The 18331-nt window shown below is 34.3% G+C and overlaps 2 protein-coding genes across 2 annotated transcripts in view; one reads left to right on the plus strand and one right to left on the minus strand.

Annotated features, from left to right (window-relative positions):
* LOC119188823 (nuclear pore complex protein Nup88-like) overlaps positions 1 to 6364 on the minus strand; it is a 132758-nt gene extending 126394 nt beyond the window's left edge. The window contains exon 1 of the mRNA XM_037436830.1: positions 6082 to 6364. Coding sequence (XP_037292727.1) covers positions 6082 to 6291 — 210 coding nt within the window. The 5' untranslated portion in view covers positions 6292 to 6364. The remainder of the gene's footprint in view (positions 1 to 6081) is intronic.
* Positions 6365 to 16234: 9870 nt separating this feature from the next.
* On the plus strand, positions 16235 to 17141 carry LOC115448450 (17-beta-hydroxysteroid dehydrogenase 14). Its single transcript, XM_030175887.2, has one exon. It carries the CDS (start codon positions 16332 to 16334, stop codon positions 17085 to 17087), a length of 756 nt encoding a protein of 251 aa, XP_030031747.2. The 5' UTR covers positions 16235 to 16331; the 3' UTR covers positions 17088 to 17141.
* The last annotated feature ends 1190 nt before the right edge of the window (positions 17142 to 18331 follow it).

Raw genomic sequence — 18331 nt, forward strand, 5'->3', positions numbered from 1 at the left:
GACAGCCGCAAAATTAAACCGGCCGTGTGTGTAAGGCATTTCGATCCGTGTACATTAAACACATCGATCTAACACGTCTGGGCAAAGCTCTCCGTAACACGCCACCGCCTTCGGCTCGAAGGACCAAAACTAAGTTCCGCGTGCTCGAAATTGAATTTTATTTGAGGAGAGTAAGGCGTAGAATTGCTTGTGTGTGAATTTGTTTGAAAACTACGAAATGTTTACAATGATACGTAATTGTGAATGGTTAAATAATACTTTATGGTAAATGTTTTCTATGGGCTTGTAAGAGATATCCATTTCACAAAATTTCAACATATTTAACGTTAATATATTTCTTAAGTAAGCCATTAAAAGTTAAAAGAAAAAACATTTTATCAACGACAATCTTTTTTCAGATATTAAAAGAAAAATTATACATCGGAAAATTTATAACACTCCACGAGATATAACAACCTTATTATAATCCTACAACTAACGACGAAGACTACACTACAATTACAATAACAATTACATCACGGTGTTACAGCGGCATTGTTAACGCTGCCCGGGCAAAAACAAGACAATCCGACGCTCACCTCCGCGCGTCCGGTTCCTTACAGTAAATTTACATTCGCCACCATCCATCGCGGCAGTCCATCCGGGATGGTAATAAAACGATCTTAAGGCACGGACGAAAACGTCTTCGCCGTGTGGGACAGGGAATGAGAGACCAGCGGCGAAAAGAGATGTTCCTACTGAAGTAATGTTTGATGGAATTACTAAAAATGAAGGAAGCATAAACGAAGACTGAGAGAAAAAAACTAAAGAGAGAAACCATAATAGATTCAACACATTTTTATAGACACAATACAACATTAAAAAAACTGTAGACAAAATACAAAAGAAAATCGCAGAAGTCTTGGCAAGTGTCTCGTGACAATGTCAAGCCAATTGTATTGTGGTCTTTAACATCTTTCGTTGATTAGATAATCATAATGAATTCATTGTTGATCGTAGGAAAAGAATGGTGACTAGGCGTAACTTTCTTTCTAATAGCAAGCTTACTCTTGACATCATATATGGTGCTGTTTAAAAAAGGAATAATAATGCGCTATTTACCATTTGGTCATTGGCTCTCTCCAAAAAATAGATGATTCATAAGAAGTTTATCCCGCTTCCCTTATTCACTTACACTGACCCGCAGCCCAGCATGGTTCCTTGCCACGGGGCACTCGCGTCCCTGTTTACACGTCGATGTTATCTTCTAATTGTGACAATATTTGCACAAGAAATTCACAAGGTGGGTCAAGTGGACCAAACATGTTTGCCATCTCATACCAAGTGGCTTATGTATGAGGGTTGGCGTGATCTTTGTCTTGAGGCGATACAGGTGGATTTGTGAGGGTATTATCAAAAAATTATATAAATTTTTTAGTTATATGTACGATTTGCGATCGATTGGATTACTCAAAGGGGATTTGACATCAAACAAATGGCCTTCAGTTAGAAATTACTCAAAATCGTTCAACAACATATTTGAAAAAGAGTATTTAGTTGTTTACCTGATAGATGCAGTACCGGGCAAGTCGTATTAGAAAAACTCACAGAAAGTTTTGCCAGATTTGGGATTCGGGCCCAGAAACTCCCGGTACACTGTCCATACAAGGTAAGGTCCAGACCACGGAGGCGACAATACCATGCTACCACCAATGACTTCAAAAGCACCAACACAAAAACATCTTACACGACCCACTTCTCAACACCATCGAAACAGGACAAAACAAAACCTTTTACTAGTCCAAATATATTATCGCCGCGGCTAAAACCGGACCGAAAGTAATTCGGCCAGATTTAAGGGTGTCTTGGCTCGCACCGAGGTGAAAAGTACACCTAAGTTCGGATTAACAATCGTCCCGAGGAGCGGCGGACCGAAGGGCAAATCCTTTGCAATAAATTCCGTGGAAAGGGCCACCGTATAGCTCTTTATACATCGGGACTGACCTAAGACGTTATGAACGTTATGTAGAGGGCTCGGACGGCTCTAGGACTTTGTTGTGTTCATTTATAATGTATTTTATGTAAGGGTTATTAGAGGTTACTTTAATCTAAGAGCTATATGACGAAGTATTGCATATCGTAAAAGTGACACTGATTTCATAAATTTATTATTAGCAAATCTTTGTAAAATGTTTCATATAAGATCCATCAGAGGAACGTAAGCAACGTTGAAAAAAAATATTTATTGGTTATACGTATCTCCGACAAAATATAGAATTGCCGTGAACTTCTCAACCACCATCATCCAAAAAACACACTGATATCCAGTTTTAATTAATAACTTATACTCAAAAAATAACCAACAATTCCAAAAACCTTTTCAATACAGACTTAATTACCCTATGACCTGAAAGACCAACACGTCTATACTAAGATACCCTTCACCGTCCTTCCATTCGTAATTACTAATTCCTAACAACAAACTACTCAATTCTACCTTCTCAAAAAGCCTCGCCGAATCCAAACGGCCAGCTTTACAAATAAATCGGCCAATGAGATGTAGTGATTTAATAGGAAACCTCGGGGTCCCTTAGGAGGCCCATTAAATCGTATGGTCAAGGGATAATTAATTCTGCGGCGTGGCCACCAAGTGAGATTAATGACTGTGGCAAGCAATCGAGAGCTGTTTTCAATGGACACTGTTGTAACATGTTTATTGTATATAAGGTTGTTAATTGATTTGTTGTGTTCGAATTAGAATGTATATTTTTATATAATTGTTAAGGGGTTGGGTAAACGCGGTCAATTGAGTTGCTAAAGGATTATGAGACTTAAAAATTCGATGAAATGCGAATTGAGTTTGCGTATTAATCTTTTGTATTCTAATTTTTGAACACACATGTCTCAATCTCTGAAGGGGTAGGCATAGGTACAACGGCATCCACGTTTCCAGTGTGTGTTCCGTCTTATGATGTATTAGGGAGCGAGCCTATCGCCATATTCCAGATTCCAGGCATGAGCAGAAAAATCTAATATTACTTCGCTGGATATAGGATTTGAACCCGGGAACTTAGAACGATATCGTACCGCATACGCAATATAACTATGCTATCGAGGCAGTCACTTTAGTTTCCTTTATCATAATCATTAAAAGGCGCGGCGTCGACTTAAATTTAAGCGCGCAGAATCGGATTGCATTTATATGAGGTGCATTCGGCTAAGATCGGAAAAGGGCTAATATCGTATAACGTAATATGACGTCAAAACTGAAATATATTTTAAGTTACTATACAGATATTATCGCCTATTTTTAAGGTTACACGGAGAGAATGAAAATATGATTAAATTATCCCATAAAGTAATTTTAACTACAACCAGTTTGAGGTATAAAACGCCGGTATCACATAAATATTTTATGAAAAATAAAATATTTTCGAGAGTCCTCTCAACTCATAGAAAAACTGAAATTATCCGAATTCATTATTATATGGTAGTAATTCGGTACACTGTGGTGCGGTCTTGACGAAATGTCATATTAAATGTAGACCAGGAAAAATAATGCGACTTGATTCTGTTGGTTTCGAAGGGCCTAGTCGACGCTAGGCATAACAAATATTCAGCGAAGTTTAAGCTTGCTGTCAAAGTATCAACTTTTATACCTTAAAAAGTTTTTTTTTATAACATATAGGTTTGCGTTTGACCACTATCTCGCCTGATGGTAAGTGATAATGTGGTCTACGGTGGAGCACACTTGTCTAGACGATAGTCACTCGTGACTTGAAGATGCGCGGGTTATAATAAAATTATCGATAATTAGTTTTTTTTGTACCGAATTTAGTAAGTGAAGCCGCCGCGATTATGTTTGGTGTAAATACTATGTATAAAACATATTGTTTTTTAATTTTACAGAACACGCACATAATATACAGATAGCTGATATATTTGTTAATATGCATATACCTATGTACAGGCCTTTTATAAAAAATCTTTTTTGGGGGCATGCTAGTTCTCGAAAGTTGTAAGTCTATAGTTTTGTCCAGTTCATGTATTTTTATTGGTAATTTTTTCGATATTGTCAAAATTTTCTTTGGGCGCACTACGTGCTCCCGCGTGCCCCCACAAAAAAGCTCTGCCTATATATTATAATATACCTGTTGTATTTCAGACTGTATTTTTATTTGCACTTTATTAGATTACCTTAAATCCTACTAATAATCTTAAAAACCATTCAGGCAGTATACTAATTTAAAATTAACCAGATTTTAGTTATCAACTGAAAATAAAATTATAATTTACAAGAATTCTTACCGATTTCTTCGGCATTGGCCCATTCATATTGAATGTAATTTCAACTTCCAGAAATTTCAGCACATTAATAATATTGAATTTTAGATATACAATCTTTGTAATTCTTATTACTACAGCAACTTACCTGTAAAGATAAAAGAAGGGTGTTAAAAGACATTTAAAAAAGCAAATCTTAAAGAAATAAGCTTGGGTTTTGTGAGCATAAATGGTAAAACAAAGAAACCACATGTAACAATAAATAAACCTAATTTGCAGTGACGAAGGATGGAATTTTGCAAAAGGGAACCTGACACAACTCATAGTTACTAGGAATACGCATAAATGCGGTCTGAAAATTGTTCTCATGATGATTCGATTAAACATATATTATGAAAGAGAAACTGGCAGGAATTGGGTTATATTGACCCTTGGCCATAATAAATCAATGAGTTCTGTATGCTTAAGCATATTGTGAGTTCAGTTAATAATATATAAATGCAGTATGTATATTCAGTTTCAAACATGCTGGAATAATTGTGTCAACAGGAGAGGAATTACAATCTTGTAAGTTGACTCTCTATCTAGTCACCACTCCACTTACCATAAGGTGCAGTGAGGTCACTTTGCTGGGCCCATATAAAAAAAGCTAAATTATACTTATTGTTATTGTGATTTTTGTCTAATTTTATTATTGGATATCTAAAATATTAGTCTAGTGCCCAAAAAATATATTGAAACGCTTGGAATTGCAAAGTTTTATTTGTATTATAGGTTATGGTGTTGTATTATGTTTGCACACTATATTATGGCCTCAAAAAAATATGAATAGGTACCTACAAATCCTTTATGGATAAAGGTGTACGCTTTTGTGTTCTTATTTGAGATTTCATTAATGCTCTGCTCCTATTGGTTGCAGCATGATATTATATAGCCTATAGCATAGTATAAAATTAATTTGAAAGTATGATTGTCACAGCAATGAATTTTCTAACAAGTAGTAGTAGTGGTATTACGGTGTGTAAAATTAGAATGACTTTTTATTGGAATTTATTTTGTTCAAAACGAACATTCCAGTTCAGTACACTTCCGTTCCAGCAACTAATTGTTAAGTGTTATTTTTAAGAAGATATATATATAGATATATATAGATAGTATAATATAGTCTCATTGAGTAATACAATGTCAAAATATCCCTGTATATATTACTCAGAGACAAAAGCGTGGACATAAGAGATATAAAACAACAAGCCACCTGTTGATTAGAAAATAAAGCTTTAATATAAATAATATTACTATGGTTTTTACTATCGGGCAAGCAGATTGGAACTGATTTGCCTGCATCATGCAATTCTCAACCATGGTTGTATCTGACAAGATATTTATCGAGTAGATTCTTCAACTTGTTTACATTTTTCTGTAAGACTACTTGCTGGGGTTGCTTTTTCCATGCTCCCACAGGATGATCTTGGGATGTTTTTGGAAAATGTCTTTCTTAAGTCAATGGTTAGAAATACCTAGATGTAATAGCCATGTGTTGAACAAATTGCTGAGTTAATAAATTGCTGAGTAAACGATCAATATTTTAAAAATAATTATTGTTAATTTAATATTTTTACTATAGTTTTCGTTGTAAGTACACCAAGAAGAGGTTTGTTACAATTGTTTATGCTTAAATATACACAGAAAGCATCGAATAAACTTTCTAAACAATGTTTGACATCAAAACATAACCTCAAAACCGTTACGAATTTTCGCGCCGGCATGACTAATTTGATCCTTAAATGATATAAACTCAGAAAAACTATTGATAAATACCTGGCACATAGTCTCCTCTCCATGTTCTTCCAACTGCTTTAAATTTAGGCTCATCAAACAGTTTTCTGTAGCGTTCCAAACATACGCGACATCGTCTCTCATATCTAACAAATTGCGCAACTTTCCACTAGGATTTTCGGATAATCCATCTTTTATTTCTTTAAACATTTTATGATTAGCCAATTTCATTTCAAATAAACGCATATCCATTGTGAAATAAAACAAAAATTCTATGTTTTGATACAAAACGGCAATTTTCTATTTTGACATTGACAGTTGGCATTCGCGGTTTGTTAGCGTTTTATTATTGCAAAATGTTAACTAGTAAGCTCAAAATTGTAAATAAATTTACAGATTGATAACTATCTGTGATGCGAATTACATGTAGAAAACCAAGCAAATTTTAAAGTCATAATTTGTGTAAGTAAAATCAATCTACGAAAATAATAAATAGGTTTTTCTTTCATAATTACTTTTAATTTTGTTGTTAAACTTTTAACTCTGTGGTTCATCAATCGTGGCAGAATAGTAGGTATTGTACTGAGGTATTGTATGTTCTTATAGAATTTAAAACTTCGGGTATCAATAATCTGATATCACCTGGCATAAAAATGAAGCTACATCCTATGTGTTATAAGTACACGTGTATAATAATATTTGAGAGACTTAATTGTTGAATGCTAATATTCCTATGGAATATGGAATATCCTATAAGGAATGGTTGCGAATTGTGTTCTAGGAGGAAAAGCAGGGGTATGGAGTCAAGTGACTTTACGCTTGCCCTTGTGTGTAAATAATATAATATTATCACCATACTTAATGATTTCTTAGGCTAGTTAGTGGTGGAAACATTAAACTAGGACTGTAAATTGCAGTTCTGGGTTCAATTTTCTAGTCGTGCTACGATTTCATTAATTGTGCAAGTTGTTTGAAATAAAAAAACACTTGTTTTTAGCTGGAATTTGAAAGGCGTTTCTAACATCACAGGAAATGGATAATACAGCGAAATGTGGGTGCCTACACAAGTACCTAGGAAAGCGTAAACTAATTTATGTCTCTCAGTGCTGCACGCTTATCTTTTAAAAAGTAAGTTTTCTTTAAAGTTAGGTATGTCGAATTTTTCAATTTAAACGTATAAATAAGAAACCGTCGACATAAAGGTATATTTTTATTAAAACCCTCATACACTTTCGGGAATCGAATTATCAAAATCGCGGCAGAATCAAGCCATCCACTTACGGCTAAATAAAAACATCACCCCCCTCCCTGCGGGGGTGGCAGGTAAGAACTGATTGTACCCGTACACCAGCAGTATTTCACTTTGATTCCAAATGGTATCACGTAATTTCATCTCCCCGAACGCGGGCCGTGCTTTCTTATAAATAAGGCAACGTATAGGCAGCGATAAATAACATTTTCCCAACATACGTATGCCGTTGGATAATTTAATATTTTGGATGTTTTAAAGGATTAGCAATTGCTTGTGGCATTGACTGAGTGTTTGAATTGGGATTTTATGTTTTTTGCGTTATTCTTTTTTTGAATGTTTGTTTTTTGAATTAAGAACAAACAATCGTGTCAATATTTCAAGGTGAAGTAAACATAGTTGCCCAATGTTCTAATTTGATAATTGTTTTTTATATCATTTTGATTTTGTTGAATAAAAACAAGCTTGGTACGTATATCCGTATCAACCAACAGAGATCAATGTCAAAACATCGCACGTTGAATAAAATATAAGGCGCTACACAGAGCTAGACGCGCGATATAATGCTATTGATAAATTTACCAGAGCGCCTCTCACATGTTATTAAGGGGTGGCGATGTGCCACCCACGGCCCTATCTATTATTATGCTGGGCAGGTCGCGACGTATGAAATGCTTTAGGGTTGTTGCGGGACATTTTAAAAATAGGTCAAAGATATTGCGTATTTAATTTAAAATTAATTATGTATAGATCCTTTTTACGAAGGCTAAATTATATAAGCGGAGTAGGCTTTGCTAATACAACTGGAAACAATGCCATTCGATGATTATGTTTAAAATTTTGGTTTATTTAGTACCCTAACAGAAAACTTAGCTATTTTTAATAAGAAACCTTCTTAATGATGTAGAATTAGATTCTTTTGTTCATTATTGTGAAATTACCTTCAAGTAGCCTTTTTTCGAAGGTAGACGGCAAAGAAAAGTGTATATTAGTTTTCAATCTTATGACGTAAGTAATGGATATTACCATATTATAATACAACAATCCCGAGAAGATTAAATGCATTCATCTAAACCAACAATCCCTAAAACAGTATTAGCATTGCGTGCGAAATTTTTTCGAATCACAATCATTAACTGTTAGAAAATATAGAAATACTACACAGAATTGCAAATACAAATTAATATTTTCCCTAATTATAATTTTTAGTTCCAATACACGTCATTTTAATTGCCGGCAATAAACAATAAATTTTTTTGCGTAGTGCCGTCCCTATCCGCCAGCCCGCCGCGTCGGGACGGCACCGATGACTTGTCATTAATAACGACAGCGGAAATGTATCAAAAGGTGACGCGTGTCCCTTCGTCTGTCTCCAGCTTTATTTATGATACCAGCGCAAATAATATTTATTTCTTCCCATACCATTGAGGTAATATAGGGGTTTGGGATAGAATTGGAAGTCTATGGTCAAGGGTAGGTACGAAGTATTTTTATGTAGGTCATTTTTCAGAGGCAGGTTCTCAATGCCAGTTTTTTAATGAATATAATTATCCCTACACATTTATTGATTAAATACAAAACGGTCTTAGTCCTTATTCTTCCTTTTAAGTCACAATTCATTCATTAAATATTCATGATTAATCATCTTGGTTTTTTTGGGCAGAGGAATTCTGATGATCTACTTGCTCGTCTACTGATCGGACAATGGAACTTGTACCTCATATAGAGTCGCTCCTATTACAGTATGGAAGGAAAATATATTTATATATTATTTAGGCAATTGTAACACTACAATTTAACCTATCCCATAAGAGACAGTCACCTTTAACAATCCTAATCAATTCCAATCCAAATTTTTATTTCATTTCAAAAATCTTAAGGAGAAGTCAAATAAAAATAGGGTGACAGCGCCCGTATGCGTCACATCCGATGGGTATACAATTTACACAATATCGTCATACGTCACAGAGCTCTAGAGACGTCTACCCCAATTACTGTTGGAATTGTTTCACTGCATACGGTGGCACGTCGGATGGGAATTCCGGAGAAAAATGTGTCTGTTGATTAATGAGTTCTATGTCATTGATAGTTTCGTAATGAAATGGAAATTGAGACGAATGTTATGATAGTTTATTAGAATAATCCGTTTTAAAATATTGAGAGATCGAGAGATTGTAATGAGAAAAATTGTTGTTGATATTTTGTTGGCTAATTGTAAAAATATGATACCCTGAAGTTAGTGTTTTATATATTTTTTGTTTTTACGTATGTACTTTAATGTCATAATTGTGATAAATAAATATAGAAAAGGATCTGGTTTATTTTTTTTATTAGAATATTACTAACTTTAGATTTTCTGTACAAAACGGAGGCAAAAAGAAATTGCACGTAATGTAGAGTCTTACTTTTCATTTAATCTGCTCTGAATTATTTCCCAACTTTCAACTGACGTATCCCGCGGCTGTCTATAATACTGGACATTTTTTTTAATATTGTATACAATATAAAAAGTAGTTTTTTCTTGTAATGTCTCTATGGACTCTAGCACATTACTGTACTTAATTACACGTAAAGAGGTGATCTTGTTCTGTCCCCGATTTACTGAAGATTTCGAATAGTACAAGCAGCTTAATTTACCATCGCCGACGCTACCCTCACAAAATAGAACCAATAGAGTCCGCCTATAAATCCGCCAGGACGTCCGAAACACTTCAACTGTCTTAACCGCACACACCCGCACGATATACGTATGCCGTGGATCGTGTTACTGTGGATCGGGAACCATTTTTGGGCAATAGAAAATGTAAGAAAGAAAAATAGGATACTGCTCTACTTTTTTTCTTCTTACTTATTGGTCATTTAATAGTAAAGTATGTTAATAGTATAGTTTTTGTTACTTTTAGAATTTTTCATACGTTAAATATATAGATATATATCTAAATGATGCAGAGAGTCCTAGTACTTTTTTTTAATTATAGACCTCCGTAGACACTTTGTAATTATGTCTATCTAGGATAAAATTCTCTTCGAGTAAGCACACAATATTCTTTAAATAAACCTTTGTAATATTTTATCATAGCCTGAAATACTACAAACATCATACTTATATTATTAAACCTACGTTTTTATTTTGGTTATATAAAATACAATTTATTGGAAAAATGAAGACGCTCCTTTAAGTCGACAGTTATATATTTTAAAAGAGTATTATCACAGCACATTTCAAGTTTATAAAAGCAAAACACCAACGTCTTACATTACACACCTATATTTTACCCGTACTATCCAGTTTTAGACAAATCTACGCCGTATACCCATATGTTAGCCAAGAAAGGGTTGAGCAAGTGCTACCTGTGGGGGCACCTGCAGGGTGGGCTCGGGGTGGATTTACACCCCTCATTTGTTTGCGATGACCCCCGAGCACTATCTTGCGAGCGTCTTAGTATCGCCTCGGAGTTAGGTTAGGCTTACATTATAATGTTTTTGTTAATGTAAATAGCTTGAAATTAATGCTGTGTAAATTGTCTACATGTTTTAGTTTTTGTGTTTTGATTGCTTCTCTATGAATTTGTGTATTAATGCTGTCATATCTATATATTATTACTAGTATTAGATGCATGTTTTATATCTTTTAAATTTGACCTAAAATTACATATTAATTATTAACCTAATGATATACTCAGCCAAAAAAATTGCATTATAACACATTATTTTTGGTTTCACATCGTCACCAGATAATTTCGTAACCCAAACCTTAGAAAATACAATCTACACAGTCAGAAATGTCGGCAATATACGCACATACATTTGAACCGTCTTACACAAGTAACTGAGCATCTTAATGTACTCCCCACCTTAAGTTGACGCGTTAACGTTCAAGCATTGTATGGCTGTTTTAATATTAAGCCTTCTGACGATATTTACGCGCGTTATTAGTACGGCCGGCAACAGCGGCACTTACCTTAACGGTTTTTACTAAGATTGGAAGCTTCGCCTTAAGTGCTTCAGTTCGTGTTGCCAGCTTTAAATATGAGAGTGTTGTTTAGAAGATTTTATACTACTTAATTGGGTAACACAGGTGAGGAAGTCCGGTCGTATCATGTAAGTTTTGTATGGTTAATCTTTATATTTAGAATTAGTAGCAGATGCCGCGCAAAATTAGGTTACAGCACAGATACAATTTTACTATATTCAGGTAAGGAAAAATAAAACGTAATCTTAAGGACAATCTAAAAGGAGGTAGATTGATTCTATTTTTTTCCTTCTTATTTTAATAATTGGCGATTATTTGCCGAGTAATTTAGGGAATTAATATAACTATTAATTATGAGTAACGATCACACTCGAATAAGCTTAGTGTTCGTAACTATTCAAATATAATTAGAGGTTATAGATAGTTTTTCTTGACGACCAATCACATTCGTTTTCAAAAAATCTTTGTTATATTACAACTTTAATTTTATTTATTTAAACTAAACAAATAAATCGATGTAAATATTTTTAATATAAGGTGAGTCGGGGGAAGTGCGCCATAAAATTTTCATAGCTGGATTCAATTCAAAATAATTTCTTTTTGTGCTGACTTAAGAATGTAATTTTATTAATTTAAGAATATTTGGTATTTTGTGATAACAACCTATAGCCATTCAAAGAAATCGGACCATAAATTAATAATATTTTGCTCAAAGTAAAAAATGGTAGTAGGCGCACTTGCCTCTGGAAATGGGGTAAGTGCGCCTATGTAAAAAAAACGCCAATATGGAACATTATAAAGAAAACACTCATTTTAGTCCATGGAGAAATAAGTTTTACTCGCATTGCTCTTGGATAATTTTTAATCACTTAGTATTATAACAAACTATGGCTGTCAAATCAAATTCGGGGTAAGTGCGCCATATATATGTAAATCAGGGCTTGAAAACATTTTTTTTTTTTGATAAATAATTTTTTGCTATGTTAGAGTTTTGTGTGCGAATATGTTGGAATAAAAAAATGGTAGCCCTAATATAAAATCCATTTTATTTCTAAAAACTGAAAAAAAACATACAAAAAAAGGAATTAACAATTTTGAAAGCGTTATAACTCAATTACTTAGAATTTGGCCTTATGACATTTGATATGTTTTAGCTGCATTATATCCAGATAACGTGCCTGATCGAACGGTTGCAACCTATTCACGTAAAGTTGCTCTAGACCAAGGTATTTCAGTTTTTCTTTTGTAAAAACGAATTAACTAATACGCCCTTTTATTTAAGTCGACTCAAAACAAAATACCTTGAGTCCAAAAAATTCTGCTGATAAGTATAACATTTTAATAATAATAATTAATATTAGTAAAACTTATTCTCAAAAAGGTTGGTTATATATGGATCAGGGGCAAGTGCGCCATATGACTATTAACTGTGGCGCACTTGCCCTACTCGACAATTTTTAGACACATTTTTTCGCATTGCTAAAAATCCTTTATTTTAGTATATATAAATAAAATTCAGGCAGGAAGTTAAAATAAAAGGTTTAAACTATGTATTCACCTTAATGGTTTATATAAATATGTTAAATATCTTGAAATATTTGATGTTATCTTTCACGGGGTCATCTCGGTTTACAGGTCTAAATGACACTTAAAATAAAATGGCGAATAAATCGTATTCAAATGAACATAGCCATTTATGTTTTTTAGTGGAACTGTATTTCAGTTAGTAGCATAGATGTAAGATTGCGGTAATTGTATAACATCAATAGTTCTCGATTTTTTTAGGGTAGGTGCACTTACCCCGTCGGCGCACTTGCCCCACCTGACCTTAGTTATTCGGTACGGTAGTTATCATGGCGGCCCAGCTGCGTATAAATCGGCGCTATCGCTGGCGTGCTCCCAGCCTCTGATTTGTTCGCTGCACTGCTAGTATTAGATATTTTTAAGTTGGAATTATTAGATGCCGTTTATTAGTTTTGTATTTTGTATTATATTATTTTTACGGGTAAGTATAGCAAAATGGCCAAACTACACCTGATGATAAGTAGAGTAGGGTCCAGACAGAACGACGACTGAGGTGATGTCTCCTCGCCAGTCCATATAATTATGCCGGCCTGTTTCAATAAGCTGCCTGATTCCGGCATGCGACATACTTACGTGGGTCGTGGGTTTGACATCTTTTTTTTTCTTTTTCTTTCCCTAATGATTCGAGTTGCTATATTTAATTATCGAAATTGGTGTAAAATTAGTATCTCACATAGAGTTGGGTCACGAGGTTTCGCTATTAGTTACGTAATATTACCGACGAGACGAAAATGCCGCTCGCATGATGATATGCGATACGACCGGTCATAGACAGTAACAACACCATATAAAACTTTGTAATTCTCATAGATTACGAAGATAATTTTCCGGTAGATTACGAAGTACCAAGCGGCACTTCATTGCGTTCGTCACCCTGAGACATAAATGTTACACTGTCTTCAGATGGCTTAGTCGCACAAATAGACATTGCGGTGATAAGTACCTATCCAATGCACCCTTGCATACGAGAGCACTATTAGTAAAGATAGATAGATTTAAGATGTGCAATTAAAAATATAAAGAGAATACAAAATTTTGATTAAACAGTTCGTAATGTACACACTGATGAAACATTGACTAAAATTATATATTTTTTATACACTTTTCAAATTTAGAAGTACTTATAAAAGCGGACTTAACGCTTTAGGCATTCTACCAGTGGACCTTGATTAAGCAGAGATAAACAATAGATGCATCATCCAGTGGTGAGATAAATACGAAACAAGATATAGCTTTTTTATCTATTAAAACAAAACACGGACGTGATAAATAAATCTAAATCAAACAGACTTTACAAATTCCGAAAGTAACACAAACGAAAGACGGTTCCCAAATATTTATTTACAATTAGACAAGATTCCAATAGCAGTCGAACCGAACTGGCATTGCTTGCCAATTCAGCTGGCAGGAGCCTGCAAATACAATAGGGTGGCAAACTTAGGAAGGCATGATTGTTACGTACTATATTAGTACTGATTTCTTATGTTTACGCCAATGTTAGACATTTGTTATTTTTTCTGGTGGTAGAATTTACTTTATATTATATCCACCCGGTAGCGATCACCATACACGAGGTGTTAAAATCCGCCATGGTAGCCCACGTAAAGTGTCGCGTTCCGAGATCAGCCTGTGTATATCTGGTTCCAACAGGCCGGTATGTCGTATGTATGTCGACTGTCGAGGGGTAATCATCTCTCGTCAGTCGACATTCTATTGGTTCCCACTCCACTTACCATCAGGTGCAGTGGGGTCACTGTGCCTTGCGAGTTGGACATAATTTTATTACTAAAAAGTCGCCTTAAAATCCGAATACTAATTTAATTTCTATACAAAATTGATACTTTCACTAATAACGTTTGCTAAAAGTTAAAAGTATTATTGTGTTTAATTCTGAGCCCAATATCGCTACATCACGCTAGTTTCACCACTGCCTACCCCTTCAGGGAAAAAGGCATGAGCGAGTGTCATAACGTTTGTAAAAGTACTTATTAGTAAACCATAAAGTATCATTGATAAAGAAAACATAGTTGTTTATTATACACGATTAGTTTTATTTTCCTTTACACTGTATTTAAACGGCTATCATTAGTAACACTGTGTGTAGATTTGGATTTTAAAACCCTCCCGAAGCGAATGCTTGAGAATTCATAATCATCATCATCATCAGCCGCAAGATGTCCACTACTGAACATGGGCCTCCACGAAAGATTTCCAGATTGACCTATTGGAAGCAGCCCGCATCCAGCGACCTACTGCGGTTTTTATGAGATCGTCTGTCCACCTCCTGGGTGGTCGTCCTTAAGAATTAGTTCCATATTCTTATGCGGCTCGAGTTACGGTCAGGAACATGCAAAGATTTACGAATAAATTTTACGAAAACGACTTTTCGTAAATTTTAGACTATCAGAAATATTTTAAATTGTTTATAATTGTGTTGGTTGCAAATTAAAGCGATGTGTAGTTTACAAATACACAGAATCTACTATTTTAATATCATTTTTATTATGAAATTAATGAAACTATCTACATTATAAAAGATTAAACAACTTAAGTAAAGATAACATTTTGATGAAATATGATATTTCATTTTTGTCTGTATGTATCATAAATTTTGATCAGATACGTTCTCAAAATATGGCCAACGCGTAGATTTGCTTGGGGACGATTTTGATCACTACACAGTATTAGTATCGTCACCCCGCTACCTTATTATTTAACAATATAAACTGATGATTAAAATTTTCAGGCCTAATTCAAGGTGTTCCAGTTTAGTTTACATTGTTTGCATATCTTCTCATGGGTGATACAATGCATAATAAATTTTTAATTAGAAAAATACAGGCTGATGCTTTTAAAGAGCTATTATTTATATTATTTTATTGTAAATTTTTCTTATTGCCCGTGAATACTCAAAATGTTGGACTAGGATGCATTCCAGACCAGAAATAAAATGGGAATTACACAGATCCAAAAATTTTCACTTTTCAGGGAATCTTACTAGCTCTATGAAAGGTAGCCCTACATCAGTTTTTAGTAGCTGATGACACTGGTTTGAACGTATACATATAAACTACTATTTAGCTTTACATTTACTGATGGTCGCCCAGAAATTCGACTGAAATTCATAATTTTTTTAAGTTTGCACGTTATTGAGTTTTTTCTGCACTCTTTCCCTATATGAACTTTAATTATATCTCTCAGTCCTCAGCGCGCGCAATGTGATTAAGAGATTTTTCTTTAAGAATTAATATGTACATTCGACGCACATTGGCGGAAAACATTAAAGAATTACTGATTTCGTTTTAATGTTTTAAGAACACTCCTGTTATTAGAATACATGAATATATATCGTTGTTACTTTGTATATATAAATAAGAGTGCACGAGATAATTAGCCAATTTAGTTCTACCCTTTCAATGAGTATACAAGAATTTCAGTGACATTATATTCCACCATTGAATTTGTCAGTAATTTGACTGTTTAATAATGAGTTTTAAGAACAAAGTCGTTTTAGTCACTGGTGGTAGTTCTGGCATAGGAGCGGCCACTGCTGAGCTGTTCTCTAAGAATGGAGCTGATGTCGTCATCGTGGGACGCAATGAGAGCAAGTTACGTATTGTCGCTGACCGATGTTCGACCCTCGGCCGTACTCCACTCACAATCACCGCCGACGTCTCCAAAGAACAAGATCTCACCGCTATTATCGAAAGGACCATCGAGAAGTATCACCAACTTGACGTACTAGTAAATAACGCCGGCATTGCTTGCATTACTGATCTAATTGATGGTGATTTCCTTTCTAAATTTGATGAAGTTATGAGCACCAATCTCCGATCAGCTGTTGTTCTTACTAAATTAGCGATACCACACTTAATCAAAACGAAGGGGAATATCATCAATATGTCTAGTGTGATGAGCACCAGGTTCAAAAAGAGCCAACTGGCGTATGGCACTTCGAAAGCAGCATTAGATTATTTCACAAAGGCTTCGGCGACGGAATTGGCTCAATTTGGAGTTAGAGTGAATTGCATCAACCCAGGGTTCACGAGAACTGATATAATGACGACTACAGGAATGCCGATGTCTACTTGGGACGTATTGGCTCCTACAACAGCCCTCGGTAAAGTTTCAGAACCTGAAGAAATAGCTGATATGGTACTTTACTTGGCCAGTAACAAGGCTAGAAGTATTACTGGAACGTCCATTATTGTCGATAATGGTAGTTCTATTGTTTCTAGGTGATTTAAATATTGTAACATTGAGTAGTGATTATGAAAACATCAAGTATTTACAAAATCTGGTTGCGTTTTTACATCTCCAAAGTGAGAAAGAATTAATCGATTTGCCTTATTCGCCATTTTATATCTGTAGTAGACAGTACAGACAATCTTATTTCTATAAATCAATGTCCTTTGTTATAATGAAAGGGGTAATTAACACTAATAGCGACTAAAGTTAATTATTTGCTTTATTACTTCATTAATTAAAATTTTAATTGCATTGTATTCTAATGTAAAACCATAAATTGTAATTTATAATTCAGTCTTGACTTCCTTTTTATTGTTATGTAATTGTTTTTCTCAAAATAAACTTGTTTTTAATCAGACATGTGACATCTACATTGTCACTAATTAAAATGCTTTGTCTATGCGAAAACCTCTTAACACCAAGTGGAATACCGGTTGCTAATTGATAATTAAACAGAAATAATTTACTAGATAGGTCTCGTGGAGTGGCTTTCTGAGTAGGTACAGTCAGCAACAGAAGTCGTTGAACATAATTTGTTTCCAATATTTCCTAATCATTATCATTTACCATAAGTTGCTGATTAATTTAAAAACAAAACAACTTGTCATAATTGAACTACAAAAGTAGCTGAACGCTGTCAAACCATTAACTGCTAAACATTACTAGCGACAATTTTTATGATCTGTAATAAATACAAATGTGGCTGAAATTAGCAAATTCTTTGTTTTATATGCAAGCTTTTTTTTTTCTATTCGTTAAATTGAACCCATCAAGCTTCAAGACACCAATATCGCGAAGCGCAGCGCACCGCGTTATTTACTATCAAAACATTGTCGAATAAATACAACAGTCCAGGATGTTAATTAAATTGTTATTTTATAACATACTAGCTTTGGCTCGCTACTCTGCCCGCGTGAAAAAGTTTTTCAAAGATAAAAGTCGTGCTTTATATTTACCCTGGATAGAAAGTAGCGTGTAGGGCTTAAGAGTAATGTAGCTTCCTATTAGTGAAATATTTTCAAAATCGGTTAAGTAGTTCCTGAGTTTAGCGCATTCAAAGAAACAAACCCTTTAGGTTTATATAATAGTATATATTGAAGTTAATAACCACAATTATAAATTTTTAAGTATGAACAAAACATCATAATATATTAGAAAGTAATATTATAACATTAATAGGAATAGGTTAATTACATTTTAAACATCCTATTTTATAGAGCACTGGCCGGTTTAAAAAA

Source organism: Manduca sexta, chromosome 9 (genome assembly GCF_014839805.1).
Source record: "Manduca sexta isolate Smith_Timp_Sample1 chromosome 9, JHU_Msex_v1.0, whole genome shotgun sequence".
NCBI classification, from domain to species: Eukaryota; Metazoa; Arthropoda; class Insecta; order Lepidoptera; family Sphingidae; genus Manduca; species Manduca sexta.

Bases quoted from the DNA above. Each gene is read 5' to 3' on its own strand.
- LOC115448450 (XM_030175887.2), top strand. From the start codon at position 16,332: ATGAGTTTTAAGAACAAAGTCGTTTTAGTCACTGGTGGTAGTTCTGGC.